General features: G+C 45.9%; 1 protein-coding gene across 1 annotated transcript; it reads right to left on the bottom strand.

The window, feature by feature from the left end:
- Positions 1-14,021: 14,021 nt before the first annotated feature.
- LOC143566838 (protein DEEPER ROOTING 1-like) lies at positions 14,022-16,087 on the bottom strand. The gene is made up of 6 exons (XM_077053425.1): positions 16,005-16,087; positions 15,876-15,882; positions 15,230-15,296; positions 14,384-14,838; positions 14,124-14,277; positions 14,022-14,041 (listed from the first exon to the last, which is right to left on the bottom strand). The coding sequence occupies exons 1-6, from the start codon at positions 16,085-16,087 to the stop codon at positions 14,022-14,024; spliced, it is 786 nt and encodes a 261-aa protein (XP_076909540.1).

The raw sequence follows: 16,087 nt of genomic DNA, 5'->3' as shown, positions 1-16,087 counted from the left end.
TTTGATCCAGAAAAGTATGACCAAGCTAGTGTATTTATAGGAATGTTGTTATATATAGTAAATTGTGGAGCACTTCAAACCTCATCAAAACTCGGTGTTTGAATCTTATGATGTTGGTTATAACTCAGTGTTTGTGGTAGAAATTAAAAAGAAAACAATTATCAAAATAATGTTCAATTTTAAAGTGATTGGCTGTAATTTCACCATGCATGGAACTTGGACTTAATTGCCAAAACAAACTTTTTAGCATGTAACCATTGGCGGAGCTAACCAACGGATGATCGAGGTCAACCCACCACAATATTCTTTTTTGCATTTCATGTACAACGTATAAAACGGAAATTTCAAACGAGCCCAGTTTTCTTTCTTTTTTTTTTCAGTTGACCCCATTGTCTTTTGAGAAAAAAAAAATATGATCGCATTGCCTGTTAGTTTGATGAGAAAATGATAAAAATAATTTGACTATGTAAAAATATATTTAACTTAAACTAAATAAAAGAGTTATTGCTTAGGGGTGTTTGGCCTGACTTTTATTTTTTGTCTTATACTTATATTTTCAACTAGATTATAGCTTATATTCTACAGGTTGTTAAATCCATCATTCTTTAATTTGTTATAGTAAAGCTGTTTTAATAATTATTAATCCACCACCATTTGAGGGCAAATGAGTAATTTACATCCTTACACAAATAAGTTTATTCAAATAAGCTAAAAAACCATCTTCAGATAAGCTTCTTCAAATTAGCTTATTGAAGAAACACTAATCGACCCCGGGCAGATTACGGATAATCTGGGGGGTTAAATAGATGTTTCCTACGAGGATGAGGTCCAGCAAAGAAAGTTGTTCTTCAGGTGACCTGCAAAACAGACACCGTAAGCTCGTCACTGAGAAGGGGGGGGGGGTTCCTCCTTGTGACCACCCTCCGGCGTGAGAATCAGACTAGATTGCTCTGAATATAAGTGTATATTAAGAGATTGCTAGAGAAGATAAGATAATGAGATATCAGATGATGTCCTTACCATTCCAAGGTGTTGGAGTATTTATAGCCGAAGGTAGGTTTCCAAGAAGGTACAGCCGGCTGAATAGTATTCCTGTTCTACCAACAGTGGGCTACGCACAAGCCATGCTGGTTGGTGGATAGGCTGCGGCCGATAGTGACAAGGCCGGCTGTATACTGTTCCTTTACTGCCGGCTATGCACTGTTCCACCAACTGTAGGCTACGCACGTCCCATAGTAAGGGTTGGTGAGTAGGCAGCGGCTAATAGTGACAAAAGTACTAGAGGGTGCTCCTCCTCGTCTGTTGTCGGTGAGCTGTCACCCTGTGATTGGTTCATGGGCTGTTTTGGTCAGATCGTCTGTTTTTCCCATACCTTGGCAGGTATAGTACAAAAGATCTTCCAGAAGCATATGGACTGGCTCATTTGGGCGGGAGTATTCCCGCCTTGCTCATTCCTTCAGGTGACTACTGAAGTATCAAGAGTTAGTGCCTTGTGCGTGTAGCCTTGCTATCAGTGCGGGTAGCCTTCCCTGATGGCTTGTATCCGCAACTGCGGGAACAAGCGGGGTACTTTACCATTGGGAGGCTTTCCCTGCGGGAACAGCTGGCGTACTGCGCGTAAGGTCTTCATCTCTGAGCATGGTGGGTCCTGCGGAAGCAGTTGGTCGTTGCGCAGACGTCCCTCTTCAAGGTGAGTCTTGCGGGTCCAACTGGGCTCTGCTGGGACCTACCTCTTCAAGTCCCCCAGTCCAATGTTCTTCTCATGAATTATTAATAAGTGAGGTGAACTTTTGGACTTTAGCAAGGGGTTTTGAAAAGGGTTTTTAGTTTTAAGGTTTTCCGTGGGGATTCTTCCCGCGGTTTTCCTAATGTCACGCAGAAATTCCCGACTTTTCTGCTTGATCTTTGGGTATGAAGCGGGTAGGTCTGTAACCTCCTCGCAAGTCAGGAGCGTTGAGTCCCACTTGTGTGGATTCTCCATGGGGTTTTGGTAGTTTTGAACATAGTGATCAATTATGTTAAAACCACCAATTCCATCTTGGAGTTTCAAACAATATAGTTCTCGACGTTCCCGCTATGCGGGGATGTTATTCCCGTTTCCGCAAGCATGGCCCAGAAGATCCTTCTTGGTTTGAATTCCCTGCGGAGCGCTAAGTATGTGAAGGGTTTTGCCTTGACACTGTACCCGCACTCGTCTTACGGTTACTTTACTTCCAAGGTATTCCTGGCGTCAATTCCCTGCGGGTGCTAAGTATGTGAAGGGTTTTGCCTTAACACTGTACCCGCACCTGTCTTATAGTTACTTGGTTGCCAAGGTAAGGGGTATTTTCCCGCTTACTTTTGAATCTTTTTGAAATTTTGAAATTCGAAGAGTTGGTGAAAGGATAAGAACAGTCCAAACTATTGAAACGTCGTCCGACGGTTTCTTCTGACAGTGTCAGGACGTGCAGGAAGTTATGGCGACGTGACAGTATATGGTCATTCCAGGCGCTTTTTCAGGCGCGTGGGCGCGAATTTTCGGGCGCGTGGCCGCGAAATTAATGGCACGCGTCCTTTCAACAGCTGTTGCCAGCTTGCTTATTGCCACGTATCATAGTTTCATTGCACCTGCGATTTCTCTCTCTTCCGCATTAAATTCATCGCATTAATTGCGATTAGTATATAAAGGGGGAGAGGGTCCTTTGTAATCCACACTTTCACTTTTCTCTTCATCTTCAAAACGATTTCCGGCGAATTCTCACCTTTTCAGTCTAGCATTCTCTTGAAATCGTTCTCTTCTTTCATACCTGCAAGACGTCTTCTGCTCACGATCTTGAGGTTACAGCCCAGGAGGCTGGGGTGTACGCCGAGAACCCGTCATCCACGTCCGACAAGGATGACAAGAGTACCGCTGGCGAGTGCCAGTGTGCTCTGCCTGTCGATCTATATCAGTACATCGTCAGGAAGTTCATGCTCGAGTCTTTCGAGCCTGAGCTTCCTGAACCTCACCAGACGGTGTATGATGCCCCCAGAGGCAAGATCGGGGTATATGCCGCATTCTTTGTCTATGGGAATCTTAGGTTCCCCTTGACGAAGTTTGTGTACCGTGTTCTGGAAAGGCACGGTGTACACCTGACCGAGGTACACCCGATGGCGATCGCGAAGATTCGCCACTTCGAGTGGGTGTGCCGGATTCTGGGCGTTGAGCCCTTCGTCGACCGCCTGATGACCTTCTACTCTTGGAGGTGCATCCAGGGGTGGTATACTCTGATAACCCGGATCAAATGTTTGAAGATTTGCGCAACCGAGCGCAGTCTTCGTTCATGGAAGCGGGAGTTCTTTTATATCTCCGCTCGCGCCATCCCCCTTGCCATGAAGTTCAAGAATGGGCAAGCACTCCCCAGCCTTCACACCTCCAACTACCAGGAGGCGGAATGGTTCTCCAAGATTTCCCGAGTCCAATCTCCGTTTACCGCTTTGCGGAGTCCGGGATGGTGATGCTCGGGATGAGCCGGGTGTGGAAGGATGCGGAGGCGCAAAAGATCCCGATCGTCCTTGAATACGGTTTGAACTCTGTCCCTTACGGTATGCTCTGTCTTCTTTGTTTATATAGGTTTGTCTTCTAACTGTTTTTCTTTTATTTCAGAGGGGAACGACTTGCAGTCGCTCCTGCATCCGCGGGAGGCTGATAGTCCCGCTCGGATGGGTACTCGTGCTCTAGATGAGAACGAGTTGCCCATCCTTAAACAGACGGCGGATCGGTTCGTGGAGGTCTACCCGCCAGGCCACGAGATCCTGAGCGCCAGGCGGCCAGGTAAGGCGTTATTCAACCCTCGACCCCTCAATGCTGAAACCTCTGCTGGAATTCCTCTAATCTTGTGTTCTGATGAGGAATCCGCAGATGGTCCTCCGTTGGTGCGGAAGAAGAAGGCTGCCGCCGGGAAGGGGAAGGCGAAGGTGGCCTCCACTGCCGATCCGGTGCCTCGGTCTGATTCAGAGACCGAGAGCGAGGAGGTGGCGGGGAACCCTGGTGGTGATAAGACCACTGCTCCGGAGGCTGCGACGACTGTCACCTCCGGAGAGCCCAGGATGACGACGGTGAGCGGCGTAAAGAGGTCGGCTCCATCGGGTTCGTCCCCGCCTGTCCGCACTTTTAGGCTCAAGAAAACCCGTAAGTACAAACTTCCTTTATTTTTAACTCCATAGCTTTCCATCATTAATACTTATCTTCTTTGTGCAGGCGTGGATGCTACCGCATTCCAGGGTGGAGCGGGGAGGAATACCTCCGGACCCATGACGGTAGGCTTGGTCAGCCTACCTGAGGCGACGACCCAGGCGGTTGCGCCTGCTTCAGTTGGTTCAGTTGCTCACCCAGTTGAGCCAACTGTTCCAACTGTGATGACATCACCGCCGGCTGTTAGTGCCATATTTACTGAATCTTTCACTGAGCCGGCGGTGACTTTTTCTGCGGACTCCTCCGCAGCGGCGACCACGGTTGTGAGTTCACCTACGGTGAGTTCACCTCCGTTGGTTTCTACTACCGCGGCGGCCTTCACCATGCCTCCTCCGTCATCGGCAACGACGGCCGATCCTTCAGGTATGCTTGGGGCTTCTCGCCAACCTCTGCCTCCTTCCCATCTGCCTGACCTCTTGGACGGATTTCCCTTGGGTTCAGGTGATGGGTTTGGCAGCTATCGGCCTGTTGTCGACTCTACAGGTGCGTAGGGTTCTTTTGGCTTTTTTTTTTTTTTTTTTTTTTGTATCATCTTTTTCTAACTGCTTTTTGTTTTTTGCAGTGTCGGATTCCAATGAAGTGTATGTTCCACGATGGAACATCCGCCGAGGAACAACCCTTCGCACGCCTGTGGAGTGCGTGGAGTGGGCTCGTCACGCAGCTCCCAGTGGTGCGTTGGGGGAAGCCATGGCTAGCTACCAGGAGGGTAGGCTAACCAATGAGCTTCGGGTTCTCCTGGCCCGGATGCAGCCGCGCGTCGAGCTGCTTTGTCGTGAAAACGACAAGTTAAAAGCAGCTCGTATCCAAGAAGTAGCTCAGGCGCGGGCTGTCCGGGAGGAGAATAGGAGGCTCTCCGCCGTTGCTGCGGAGAAGGAGAAGGCCTTCAAGGCCCTTGAAGTTGAAGTTCAGGCCCGTCTCGAGGCCCGTTCCAAGGCTGCCCAAGCTGTTAACGAACAGCTTCGGCTGGCTAAGGAAACTGCTCGGAACGCAACTGAAAGGGCCACCAAGGCTGAAGCTGTTGCTGAGCCTCTACGCCTCGAGAATGAGGAACTTAAAGCCAAACTAGAGGCGCTCCAACAGGCTCATGATGCCTTGGCGATGGAAGACGCTAAGAAGCTCCAAGAGATCCTGGACCAGAGGGGGGTGCTTGACCATACTGAGCGGAAGCTAAAGGGCGTTGAAGAGGCTGCGGCTAAAGAAGTGTTGCTTGCCAACCTCAACAAAAGTGAAGCCGAACGCGCCCGTAACCAAGCTCAAGCTGCCCTCCAGGAAGCTCTGGCTACCAAGGAATGGCTTCTTCGAGAAGCGTTGTCTCAGGTATGCGTAATTTCATATCTTTACACTTTTCTTTGCACATAGAAGAGATTTTAACACTTGTATTTTTTCTTGTAGGTTGTGCATCGAGTCTTCACGGACACATCATACGACGATGCCATGAGCGCAGCCCTCAACGCTTCTCATGAGGATGGGGAAAAGGCCGGCTTCCTGCTTGGTCTAGGGTTCGTTGAGAAAGGCATCCCGCCTTCCAACTTCCCTTTGTACGATGTGGATACTGAAGCTGTTTATGACCAAGCAGTGAACCAGTATGCTGCCTTCCCGCATCCGGTGGTGGAGAAGGTGAACGAAGTTGCTGCTGCTGATGATGGGCTAGCTATCCTTAAAGCTTTCCTTGAACCGCCACGCTCTACTGATGGTGCGGGTCCAAGTGGAAGTGGTCCTGAAGCTTGATCCTAAAGATCCCTTTCCACCATTAGCGTAGATTTTTATTTTTGTATAGCTTCTTTTGTATGCGGGTATGCACCCAGCAATCTTTGTAATATTTGAATTTTGATGGAATAAAGATTGTGTTAATTCCTTGCCTTATTTATTTTACGCATGTTTTGATTTAACTTAGCAATTTCTTTAGTACTTAGATAAGTTAACTTTTTAACGTGGCAAATTATAAGTTTGTTTCGCCTCCTCTTTCATGATTGTGCGGGTATTACCGTCACTTACACTTAGTAGGATGGCTTAACTTTACTTATATCTGACCTGCGTGGAAGTTTTCCTCATCTTTTCCTTTGAAATTTTCTAAGTGTTTAGGATAAGTTAACCTTTGAACGTGGTAGATAATAGGTTGAAGTTTTGCCTCCTCGTTCGTGATTGTGCGGGTAAGACCGTCACTTGCACTTAGTAGGATGGTTAAACTTTGCCTACATCTGACCTGCGTGGAGGTTTTCCTTAAACTTTTGAAATTTTTACCGTTTTGTGTTTATGCGGGTTTTGCCGCCTTCTACACGTAACGACTTCTTTCCATATTTATGCGGTGAATACCGGCACATCAGTGTGGGAAGTTCATAAGTATAAAGGTAAGGCTATCAACACATTGTGAAAGGAGAACCATTTCCATTAGAAGTGGCTCTAGGCCTTTTCTTTACAAGTTTGGAATTGATCTACATGTAACATTTGCGTAATTGAGCTCCATTCCATGTTCTTGGGATTGGAGTGCCATCGAGCCTTTCGAGCCGGTATGCGCCCTTTCCCAGAACTTCTTTGATAATGTATGGCCCTTCCCAGACCGGGGCCAGTTTTCCTGGGCGTTGTTGGTTCGAAGCCTCGTTGTTACGCAGTATGTAGTCTCCTAGATTGAAGTTGCAGAGTTTTACCCGCGTGTTGTAGTACTTTTGCATTTGTCGCTTGTAGTTCTCTTCACGCACTGCGGCTAAGTCTCTGCGTTCCTCGGTTAGCATAAGGTCTAACCGTCTTTCCGCATCATTGTCTTCTGGCTGAATCAAGACCCTTGGTGAGGGTAAACCAATTTCGACCGGGACCATGGCTTCAGTGCCATAAGTGAGACTGAACGGGGTTTCTCCCGTACTGGCCTTTTTCAGCGTTCTGTTTGCCCAAAGGACGTGCGGAAGCTCGTCCACCCAGCTGGATCTGTGTTCCAAGAGTCTTTTCTTTATGCCTTCGACGATGCTCTTATTTGCTCTTTCTACCTCACCATTACCCTGCGGGTGCGCCACTGAGGTAAAAGTGTGGGTGATTTGAAGTTCTTCCAGCCACTTTTGTAGCTTCTTGTCAGCAAAGTTGGTGCCGTTATCGCTCACCAAATTCTGTGGAAGTACAAAACGACAAATAATAAATTCCCAAATAAATTTTTTGATATGTTTCGTGGTTGTTTGGGCTAAGGGTTTTGCTTCTATCCACTTGGTGAAGTAGTCGATGGCTACCACTAGGAACTAAACATTTCCTGCTGCTGTAGGAAATGGGCCTGTCACATCGATGGCCCACTTCTGAAATGGCCATGAAGAGGTGACTGGAACAAGTTCATTCTTCGGGCGATGCGTGTTGGGTGCGTAGTGCTGACAAGACCTGCATTTTCTGATGTATGCCAGCGCATCCGTATGCATCCCCGGCCAAAAGTATCCCGGGTTGTTTAGCTTAGCTACAACAGCGCGTGGACCTGCGTGTACTCCACAGATGCCTTCATGTACTTCCCTTAGGAGGTAGTCAGCATCTTGGTTGTCCACACATCTTAAGAGTGGGCCAAGAAAGTTACGTCTGTAAAGGATGTCATCGATGAGTTGATAATTCAGTGCTTTACAGCGTAGTTTTCTTGCCTGTGTTTTTGACTCTGGTAGTGTACCTGCCGCAAGGTATTTTATTATTGGTGTCATCCACGTTTCTGTGCCGGTTTGGATGACACAAATTTCCTTGTGCGGGACCGAAGGTGCCTCGAGGAGTTCAATGCGGATGTCCTTTCCCAAGTGGGTGAAGGCTAATGATGCAAGCTTGCTTAACGCATCCGCAGATTTGTTTTCACTACGCTTGACGTGTATGACTTTGCAATCGTTAAAATCGCGCATAAGGGTTTTTGCCTGTGCGAGGTACAGGGCCATTGTGTCGTTCACGGCTGTGTACGTCCCGTTGATTTGATTGGCTACTAACATGGAATCCACGTGGGCTTCCAAGTGTTTCACTCCCATCTTACGCGCAATTCTCAGCCCGGACAAGAATGCTTCATACTCGGCTTCGTTATTCGTACTTGGAAAATCCAGTCGAATAGCGTAAGTGTATTCTTGGCCTGCTGGGTTGGTTAGTTTCAGCCCTGCGCCTGAACCCTCGTTACTGGCTGCTCCATCAGTGTAGAGTCGCCAGACATTATTGATGTCCTGTGCTGGAGAGGGTTGAGCCTCTTCCTGGCACTCTTTTTCCCGCGATGCAGGCACTTCCGCAATAAAGTCGGCCAAAACCTGGCCTTTTATGGCTGGTCTTGGCTTATACTTTATCGCGTATTCCCCCAACTCAATTGCCCATTTGGCTAGGCGTCCCGATAACTCGGGTTTGCGTAGAACGTTTGCAAGTTTGAAGTTGGAGAGAATGGTGATTGGGTGACCCTGGAAATATCGTCTTAACCTGCGTGAAGCGTGTATAAGTGCTAAGACTAATTTTTCGAGGGTAGAGTACCGGGTTTCTACGTCTGTTAGGATACGGCTGACATAATAGATTGGCATCTGGATGCCTTTCCGTTCAACTAGCAGGACCGCCCCGGTTGCTCTATCTGTTGCGGAAAGGTATAGGATTAATCCCTCCCCCGCCTCTGGTGCTCTGAGCGTTGGGAGTTCGATCAAGCGTGACCGAATCTCCTGAAAAGCTGCTTCCGCTTCTGGTGTCCAGCGGAAGTGCGTTTTCTTTAAACAGTTTCTCAACGTTGACACGAAAGGAAACGACTTATCCGCGTGGTTTGCCAAAAAGCGATTAAGTGCGACTAGTCGTCCATTCAGTGTCTGAGCCTGTTTGATGGTAGTAGGTGATTCCATTTTGATAATGGCTTCGACCTTTTCAGGGTTCGCTCTGAAGCCATCTTTAGTGACGATGACCCCCAAGAACTTCCCTTCTTCCATTCCAAAGGCACACTTGCTCGGGTTGAGCTTCATGTTTATCTTCCTAAGCGTGTTGAAAGTTTCTTCGATGTCTTTCAACATTGCTTCTGCGTCAGGGCTTTTGATGACCAAGTCATCCATGTAGACTTCCAAGTTCCTCCCAATTTGGGCATGAAACTGGTTGTCCATCAGGCGTTGGTATGTGGACCCGGCATTCTTAAGTACAAATGGCATCATTTGATAACAAAATGTACCATCGGGCGTCCGAAAAGCGGTTTTGTCCTGATCATCAACGGCCATGTGGATTTGATGGTACCCCTTATACGCATCCAGGAAGCATTTAAGGCGAAACGGTGCTAACGAATCCACCTTAAGATCAATTTCGGGTAACGGATAACAATCTTTGGGGCATGCTTTGTTTAAGTCCTTGAAATCTATGCACATGCGCCATTGTTTGTTATTCTTCGGTACCATAACGGGATTTGCAACCCATGTTTGATATCTGCTAACGCGTACGATGCCTGCGTCAAGGAGTTCCTTGACTTGGGTTCTACACGCGTTAGTTGTTCTGGCCCCATTACTCTGCGCTTTTGTACGACTGGCGTAACAGCCGGATCGCACTTGAGCTTATGCTCTGCCTTACTTCGGGGTACACCAGTCATGTCAGCTGGTGTCCACGCGAAGATGTCAGCGTTTTTCTGTAGTAAGCGTTTGAGTAATGTGCGTGTGGGATCAACAACTGTTGGGCCAATGGTAACGGCTTGGTCAGGGTATTTGCCGTTGAAGGCCCATCTTTCCGGTTCGGTGATGGTTGGTTTAGCCATCTTTGGTTTGGGTTTAGATGAGACAGATGCGATGCATACCTGGGGAATGCCGGTGATCATCGCTACACCCTCAGCTGTTGGCCATCCCATCATGCCGTGGACTGAAGATACCACGGCGTTGAATCTTGCCATCCCGTCTCTTCCGAAGAGAATGTCGTATGTGTGGTGTGGCTTCCTCATCACGACAAAATCCACGTCTTCTGTGCGTGAGTGATTCCCGCCCGTAAGAGTGACGGGGAAAGATAGGATACCCAGGGGGTGTTTGTGCTGCCGTCGAACCCTTCCATCGAGGAGTAGATCGTTTCCAGGCGTTCCTTGTCTTCGTCATCTAGCTTGTCGAAGAACTGCCTGTACATCACCGTTGACGAGGCGCCGTTGTCAGCAAGAGTGCGAGAAGTGATGTAGTGCCCCAGCTGGCTTTTGATGACGATAGGGCCTTCTTTGCTGGGTCCTCCTGGCACTCGCGGGAAGCGCACCTCAGCTTCCTTCCACGCGCATGGTTCTGTCGCTCGCCTTTTTCTTCCTCTGATGTTGCCATGAACCATGTTGATGCTGATGTCAACGGGCTTTCGTCCGTTGCCTCTGTACCGGTTATCATTCCTTCCTCCCTTCTTGATTGATGCCACAAGGTGTGCAAGTCTTCCATCCTTGACGAATGTTTCAACAATATCCTTCAAGGATGTACACTCCTCCGTACTATGACCTTTTGTCCCGTGGAAGTCACAGGATTTGCTTTGATCCGCATTATGTCGCTGCCGGATCATTGGAGCTTTTGGCCATGGTAGTTTTTCGGTGGAAAATATCTCCGTGACGCTTTTGGTGAGTGGCGTCCACCGGTGTTTTCGGCTTGAAGGGTGTGTGTTATCTCTTCCGCCAACAAGAGGGTGAGAGCTGGATGAGGTGTCAAAGTTTACCCTTGACTGCCAAATACCTAGCTTCCTCTTTTTGTTTTGCCGGGCGATCCGAACATTGTTTTCTCTAGTCCTTTGCGTGTAGAGGTGTGTACTCTGGGGAAGATCCCTTCCCAGTTGCTTCTCCGTCTCGGCAAAGCGCTTGGCCGCCGTCATGATGGCATCCCATGTGGATGGCATGCCGTCATTACCCGTCAATGTGCGGATAAGCTCTGGGTATTCGGCGCCCTGGATGAAAGCGGCGCGAACAAGATCTTCACTTATGTTGCCCAGACTCAGCTTTTTGGAGTTGAAGCGAGTGATGAAGTCTAGTAAAAATTCATCCTCCTCTCTAACGCAGTTGAGGATCGTCCACTGTTCTTCAGTATATTTCCTCTGTTGGCTGAAGTGTTGGCTGAACTTGTTCTGAAAGTCCGCCCAATCATAGATGTGGTGGACCGGTAAACGATCGAACCATGCCCTGGCCGCTCCAACCAGAGTCATCTGGAACATATAACACCACGTGGGTTCCGTCCAGTTACTGACGGTTGCCCCCGCAATGAATCTGTTCAAGTGGTCGTCTGGGTCGGATAGACCATCATAAGTGCCGATGTTGGACATTTGTTTGGCACTTCTCGGGGCGATTGCTTCCGCAATGTCCCTTGCAAACTTGGACTTTCCTGCATTTGCAGCAGTTGGTCTAAAGGTTTTGGAGAAGTCACGTGGGTTTCTCCCCGCGTTCGTTGGTTTAAAGGTTTCTCCAAAATTCCTTGTCGGTTGGAAGTCCGTTTGCTTACGCTTCCCTTTTGCCTTATGGCGAGGGTTTGCGTCGGTATCGGATTCTTCCCGCTCATCGTCCAAGTACTCGCACTCACTGTTCATGTTGAGATGTTGGCGAGTACTGCCGAATTCGTCAGCCTGTTGAAGTGAACGCAAGCGTTCATCCAACTCAGCTTGGAACTCTTTCTGACGTGCTTCGGCCCACGCCTTAACTTGATCGAGTGTTTGGCGAGGGACCCTCGTCCGTTTCTCCAACTGGGCATCAGTGAACCCCAGTGAAATATGTTTACTGCACTTGTCCCGGCTTGGGTAACCGGGGTAGTGTTCGTAAAATTTGTATAACCGCCGGTGTTCCCCCCAGTTGCTGGGGTTGTGGTTATCGGGGTTTCTTGGTCACTTACTGGCTTTGGGACCGGAGTAACGTTAACCATTTCTTCAGAAATTTTGAAAAAACAAAGAATTAGTTCTAGCTTTTATGCACTGATGGCGCCAATGAAGAAACACTAATCGACCCCGGGCAGATTACGGATAATCTGGGGGGTTAAATAGATGTTTCCCACGAGGATGAGGTCCAGCAAAGAAAGTTGTTCTTCAGGTGACCTGCAAAACAGACACCGTAAGCTCGTCACTGAGAAGGGGGGGGGGGTTCCTCCTTGTGACCACCCTCCGGCGTGAGAATCAGACTAGATTGCTTTGAATATAAGTGTATATTAAGAGATTGCTAGAGAAGATAAGATAATGAGATATCAGATGATGTCCTTACCATTCCAAGGTGTTGGAGTATTTATAGCCGAAGGTAGATTTCCAAGAAGGTACAGCCGGCTGAATAGTATTCCTGTTCTACCAACAGTGGGCTACGCACAAGCCATGCTGGTTGGTGGATAGGCTGCGGCCGATAGTGACAAGGCCGGCTGTATACTGTTCCTTTACTGCCGGCTATGCACTGTTCCACCAACTGTAGGCTACGCACGTCCCATAGTAAGGGTTGGTGAGTAGGCAGCGGCTAATAGTGACAAAAGTACTAGAGGGTGCTCCTCCTCGTCTGTTGTCGGTGAGCTGTCACCCTGTGATTGGTTCATGGGCTGTTTTGGTCAGATCGTCTATTTTGCCCATACCTTGGCAGGTATAGTACAAAAGATCTTCCAGAAGCATATGGACTGGCTCATTTGGGCGGGAGTATTCCCGCCTTGCTCATTCCTTCAGGTGACTACTGAAGTATCAAGAGTTAGTGCCTTGTGCGTGTAGCCTTGCTATCAGTGCGGGTAGCCTTCCCTGATGGCTTGTATCCGCAACTGCGGGAATAAGCGGGGTACTTTACCATTGGGAGGCTTTCCCTGCGGGAACAGCTGGCGTACTGCGCGTAAGGTCTTCATCTCTGAGCATGGTGGGTCCTGCGGAAGCAGTTGGTCGTTGCGCAGACGTCCCTCTTCAAGGTGAGTCTTGCGGGTCCAACTGGGCTCTGCTGGGACCTACCTCTTCACTTATATAAACTTATAAGCATAGGCTTAAAAAGCTAAACCAAACACCAAATTAAGCTTATTTTGTAAAAAAAAAAGCTAAAAAAGCTATAAGCTTGTTAAAAAAGCTAGGCCAAACACTCCCTTAGCATATAAGCTCAATTGCTCAAGCTTTATTGCCAACTTAAATAAACACACGCTTATTAGTAATTAAAAAAAACTCATTTCCTTTAATTCCCAATTCCTTTTTGTTAACTTGAATAAATAAATAAAGCCGATTCTTGGATGACCTGGAGAGTGGCGATTGATGAATCGAGAACAACAAGCAAAATAGAACAAGTGAGTCGAGCGATTGAATGAATGGATCATTTTCGAAAACATAAAACCCGTAGGGAAGAACAATCGAATGCATCTTTTTTATATGTTAAAAATAACATAGTACTTTTAATATCAAGTGCTTGTTATCGAATGATCCTAACCATATAGTTATATAAACAATAAATGCATCCTCTAATTAACTAGCTAGGTATAACTAACCTAACGAATATCAACTACATCTATACTAAAGTCTTCATCATATGTTGGCTTGCTACTTTGGATGTTAACCAGGTTTACTTGTGGTTGGCAAATATTTTGCAGAAGCAGCAGGCTAGTCTCATTCAGTATTTTTGAATCAATAAATTTAGAGGTACGTTTCCTTCTTTTTGTGTCACCCAAACAAATAAAATAGCTTCTGTAGTAATCAAATGGGATTTTGTGTATTTTCATTATAAATTATGAACTTGTACGTACGTATTATATGATGCTGCTTCTGAGTCAGACCTTTATTTATGCCAACACTAACAAATACATTATAACATACATATTCTTCTTCAAGGATAAAAAATCCATATTGTTACAAAAAAACCGACAATTAATTGTCGGTGCAAGTAACATCACAACCTTGTATTCTTTTTTCTTCAAATTCAATCTGAGATCCAGCCGGCTACAAATCAAATCTCTAGAACAATATCTGCACCCACAACATCAACAATCTCCATGGATATGCCTTAAGGTGCAAAAAGTAAGTAGGAGAATTTGTTAAGGATGCTTACATTCAGAATCAGTCTTTACCCACGTGCTTCCTTCGTTATCATCATCATCATCATCATCATTATCTTCATCCATGGTCACCAAATACTTGTTTGGCAATGCTTTTGCTGTACAAGTTTGGGGATGTATCTTCTTGTTCAGAATAGCTCTTAATATCTGTAAACAAACGCATGCAACATATCTTAACTTTTTTCTTTTTTTTTAAAGTTGATCTTGTAAAAAAGATGGTGCAGGAGCATATAAAAACTTACGATCGACATACCTTCTCCATTCTTGACTTGTCAAAGGCCGGGTCGGGTAATGGATCTCTTAACACATGATTTAATCTATTTCTGGAAGTGAAAATTTTCTTAAGAAGAAAAGTAAGTGACTTCTTTCTGATGACCCGGTTTTTATGATCCACTGAGATGTCCTTCCCTTTAGAGGACATGCTACGCGGTAGATGCACTTGTCTATTTTCAAAAACTGTATCTGATTCTTCTTCTTCTTCTTCTTCTTCTTCTTCTTCTTCTTCTTCTTCTTCTTCTTCTTCTTCTTCTTCTTCTTCTTCTTCTGTGTCCAGATAAGAGATTAATTCTTGTTGAACTTGTTCTGGTGTTGGCGTCTGTGGATGGTGTTCTTCTGGATCTGATCTCAATGTACTGAGTCCAAATGTCCCAATTGACAGTAGTGATTGAGGCCAATCACTAAATTCTTCCTTTGAACTAGCTGCTGCTGCTATATGATCTGTTTGGTCATCAAAAGTGAATAAGAACATTACTAATCCATTTCAAATATAATTCTCTATATATAGCAAACACAGGTGTGACGCGCGCGGTAAAACAAATGAATGGTTGGTTGGTTCATCACTTGCTATAAATGAGGGATTCTGTTTACATTCTTCACCCGTCCACCACTATTAAATTACGGGTCGCTTTGGTCTCATGGTTCATGTTTCTATGTCTATTCAGGATCAAAAGATTTTGTTAATGTATATATGGTTCTACATTTAAAGTGATCATCTAAATAAGGTTATGCATTATGTAGCTGGAAAAGTATAAAGGTTACAAGTTAACGCATGATCTGACTCAGTTAAATGAGGAAGGAGGGATTAATAGTGCATGCTTACTGTTAGATGTATTACTCTTTTTCGTCACTTGCTTTCCATTCAGCTTGCTTTGCATCCAGTTAAATATCTGAAAACAAACACATCAAACTCTAACTACTTGGATATAATCAACTACCCAAAAGTTGAAGCACCTACCTTCATTCTCAAAAACCTCAAGCTCAAGCTAGAGGTAGAGGTCGAATGACAGATCCACCACAACTAAACCATCAACCTTGAGGGTGTTATATACTGGTGGGGCTGGCTGGCTACAAGTCCCATTGTATCCACCACTTCAAGTTCCCATAAAAATACCTTTTTGAAAAGAAATAAAATTTACACTTTTTTTTGCAACTTCTTTCTTTTCGTATGCGCGCACAAATAAATTGTCTATCCTTAGGATTGAAAAATACTAGCTAGTATATAAATATTGAATCATATATATATGCATGTGCCCTTAATTCCTAAAGTATCACTGAAAAGAAGGGCACACCACATGGTATAAGTTAGTTGCCTACCAAAGACAAGAAGCTAGGATCCAAAATAATACATCTATGTAATATGGGACTTGTAAATATGTTCCTTACTCACCCAACCATGCTTATGCATTACAATAATTATCACATTCCAACAACTATTTTATTTCTTCTTTCCTTTCTATAAAACTAACAGCAATACTAGTATCAAAAACTAACATTTATTAGAAAAGATTTACAAATTATTACTGTCACCAAACTAACTAATATCAGGCTGCCTCAAAGTCCAATGAATATCTATAGATCGACAGGGAATAGAATACCAACTAAGAGCCACGTGATGCTGTCCATTCACATAGGCATTCCTAATTCCTTCTTGCAACTTGGCTGATAGAGCTTTTGCCAT

The sequence above is a fragment of the Bidens hawaiensis genome, unplaced genomic scaffold (genome assembly GCF_021521415.1).
Source record: "Bidens hawaiensis isolate Kalapana, Puna unplaced genomic scaffold, B.hawaiensis_p1.1 tig00001236_1, whole genome shotgun sequence".
Classification (NCBI taxonomy): Eukaryota; Viridiplantae; Streptophyta; class Magnoliopsida; order Asterales; family Asteraceae; genus Bidens; species Bidens hawaiensis.
The sequence above is the reverse complement of the archived record's forward strand: the minus strand, read 5'-3'. Positions and strand labels throughout refer to the sequence as shown.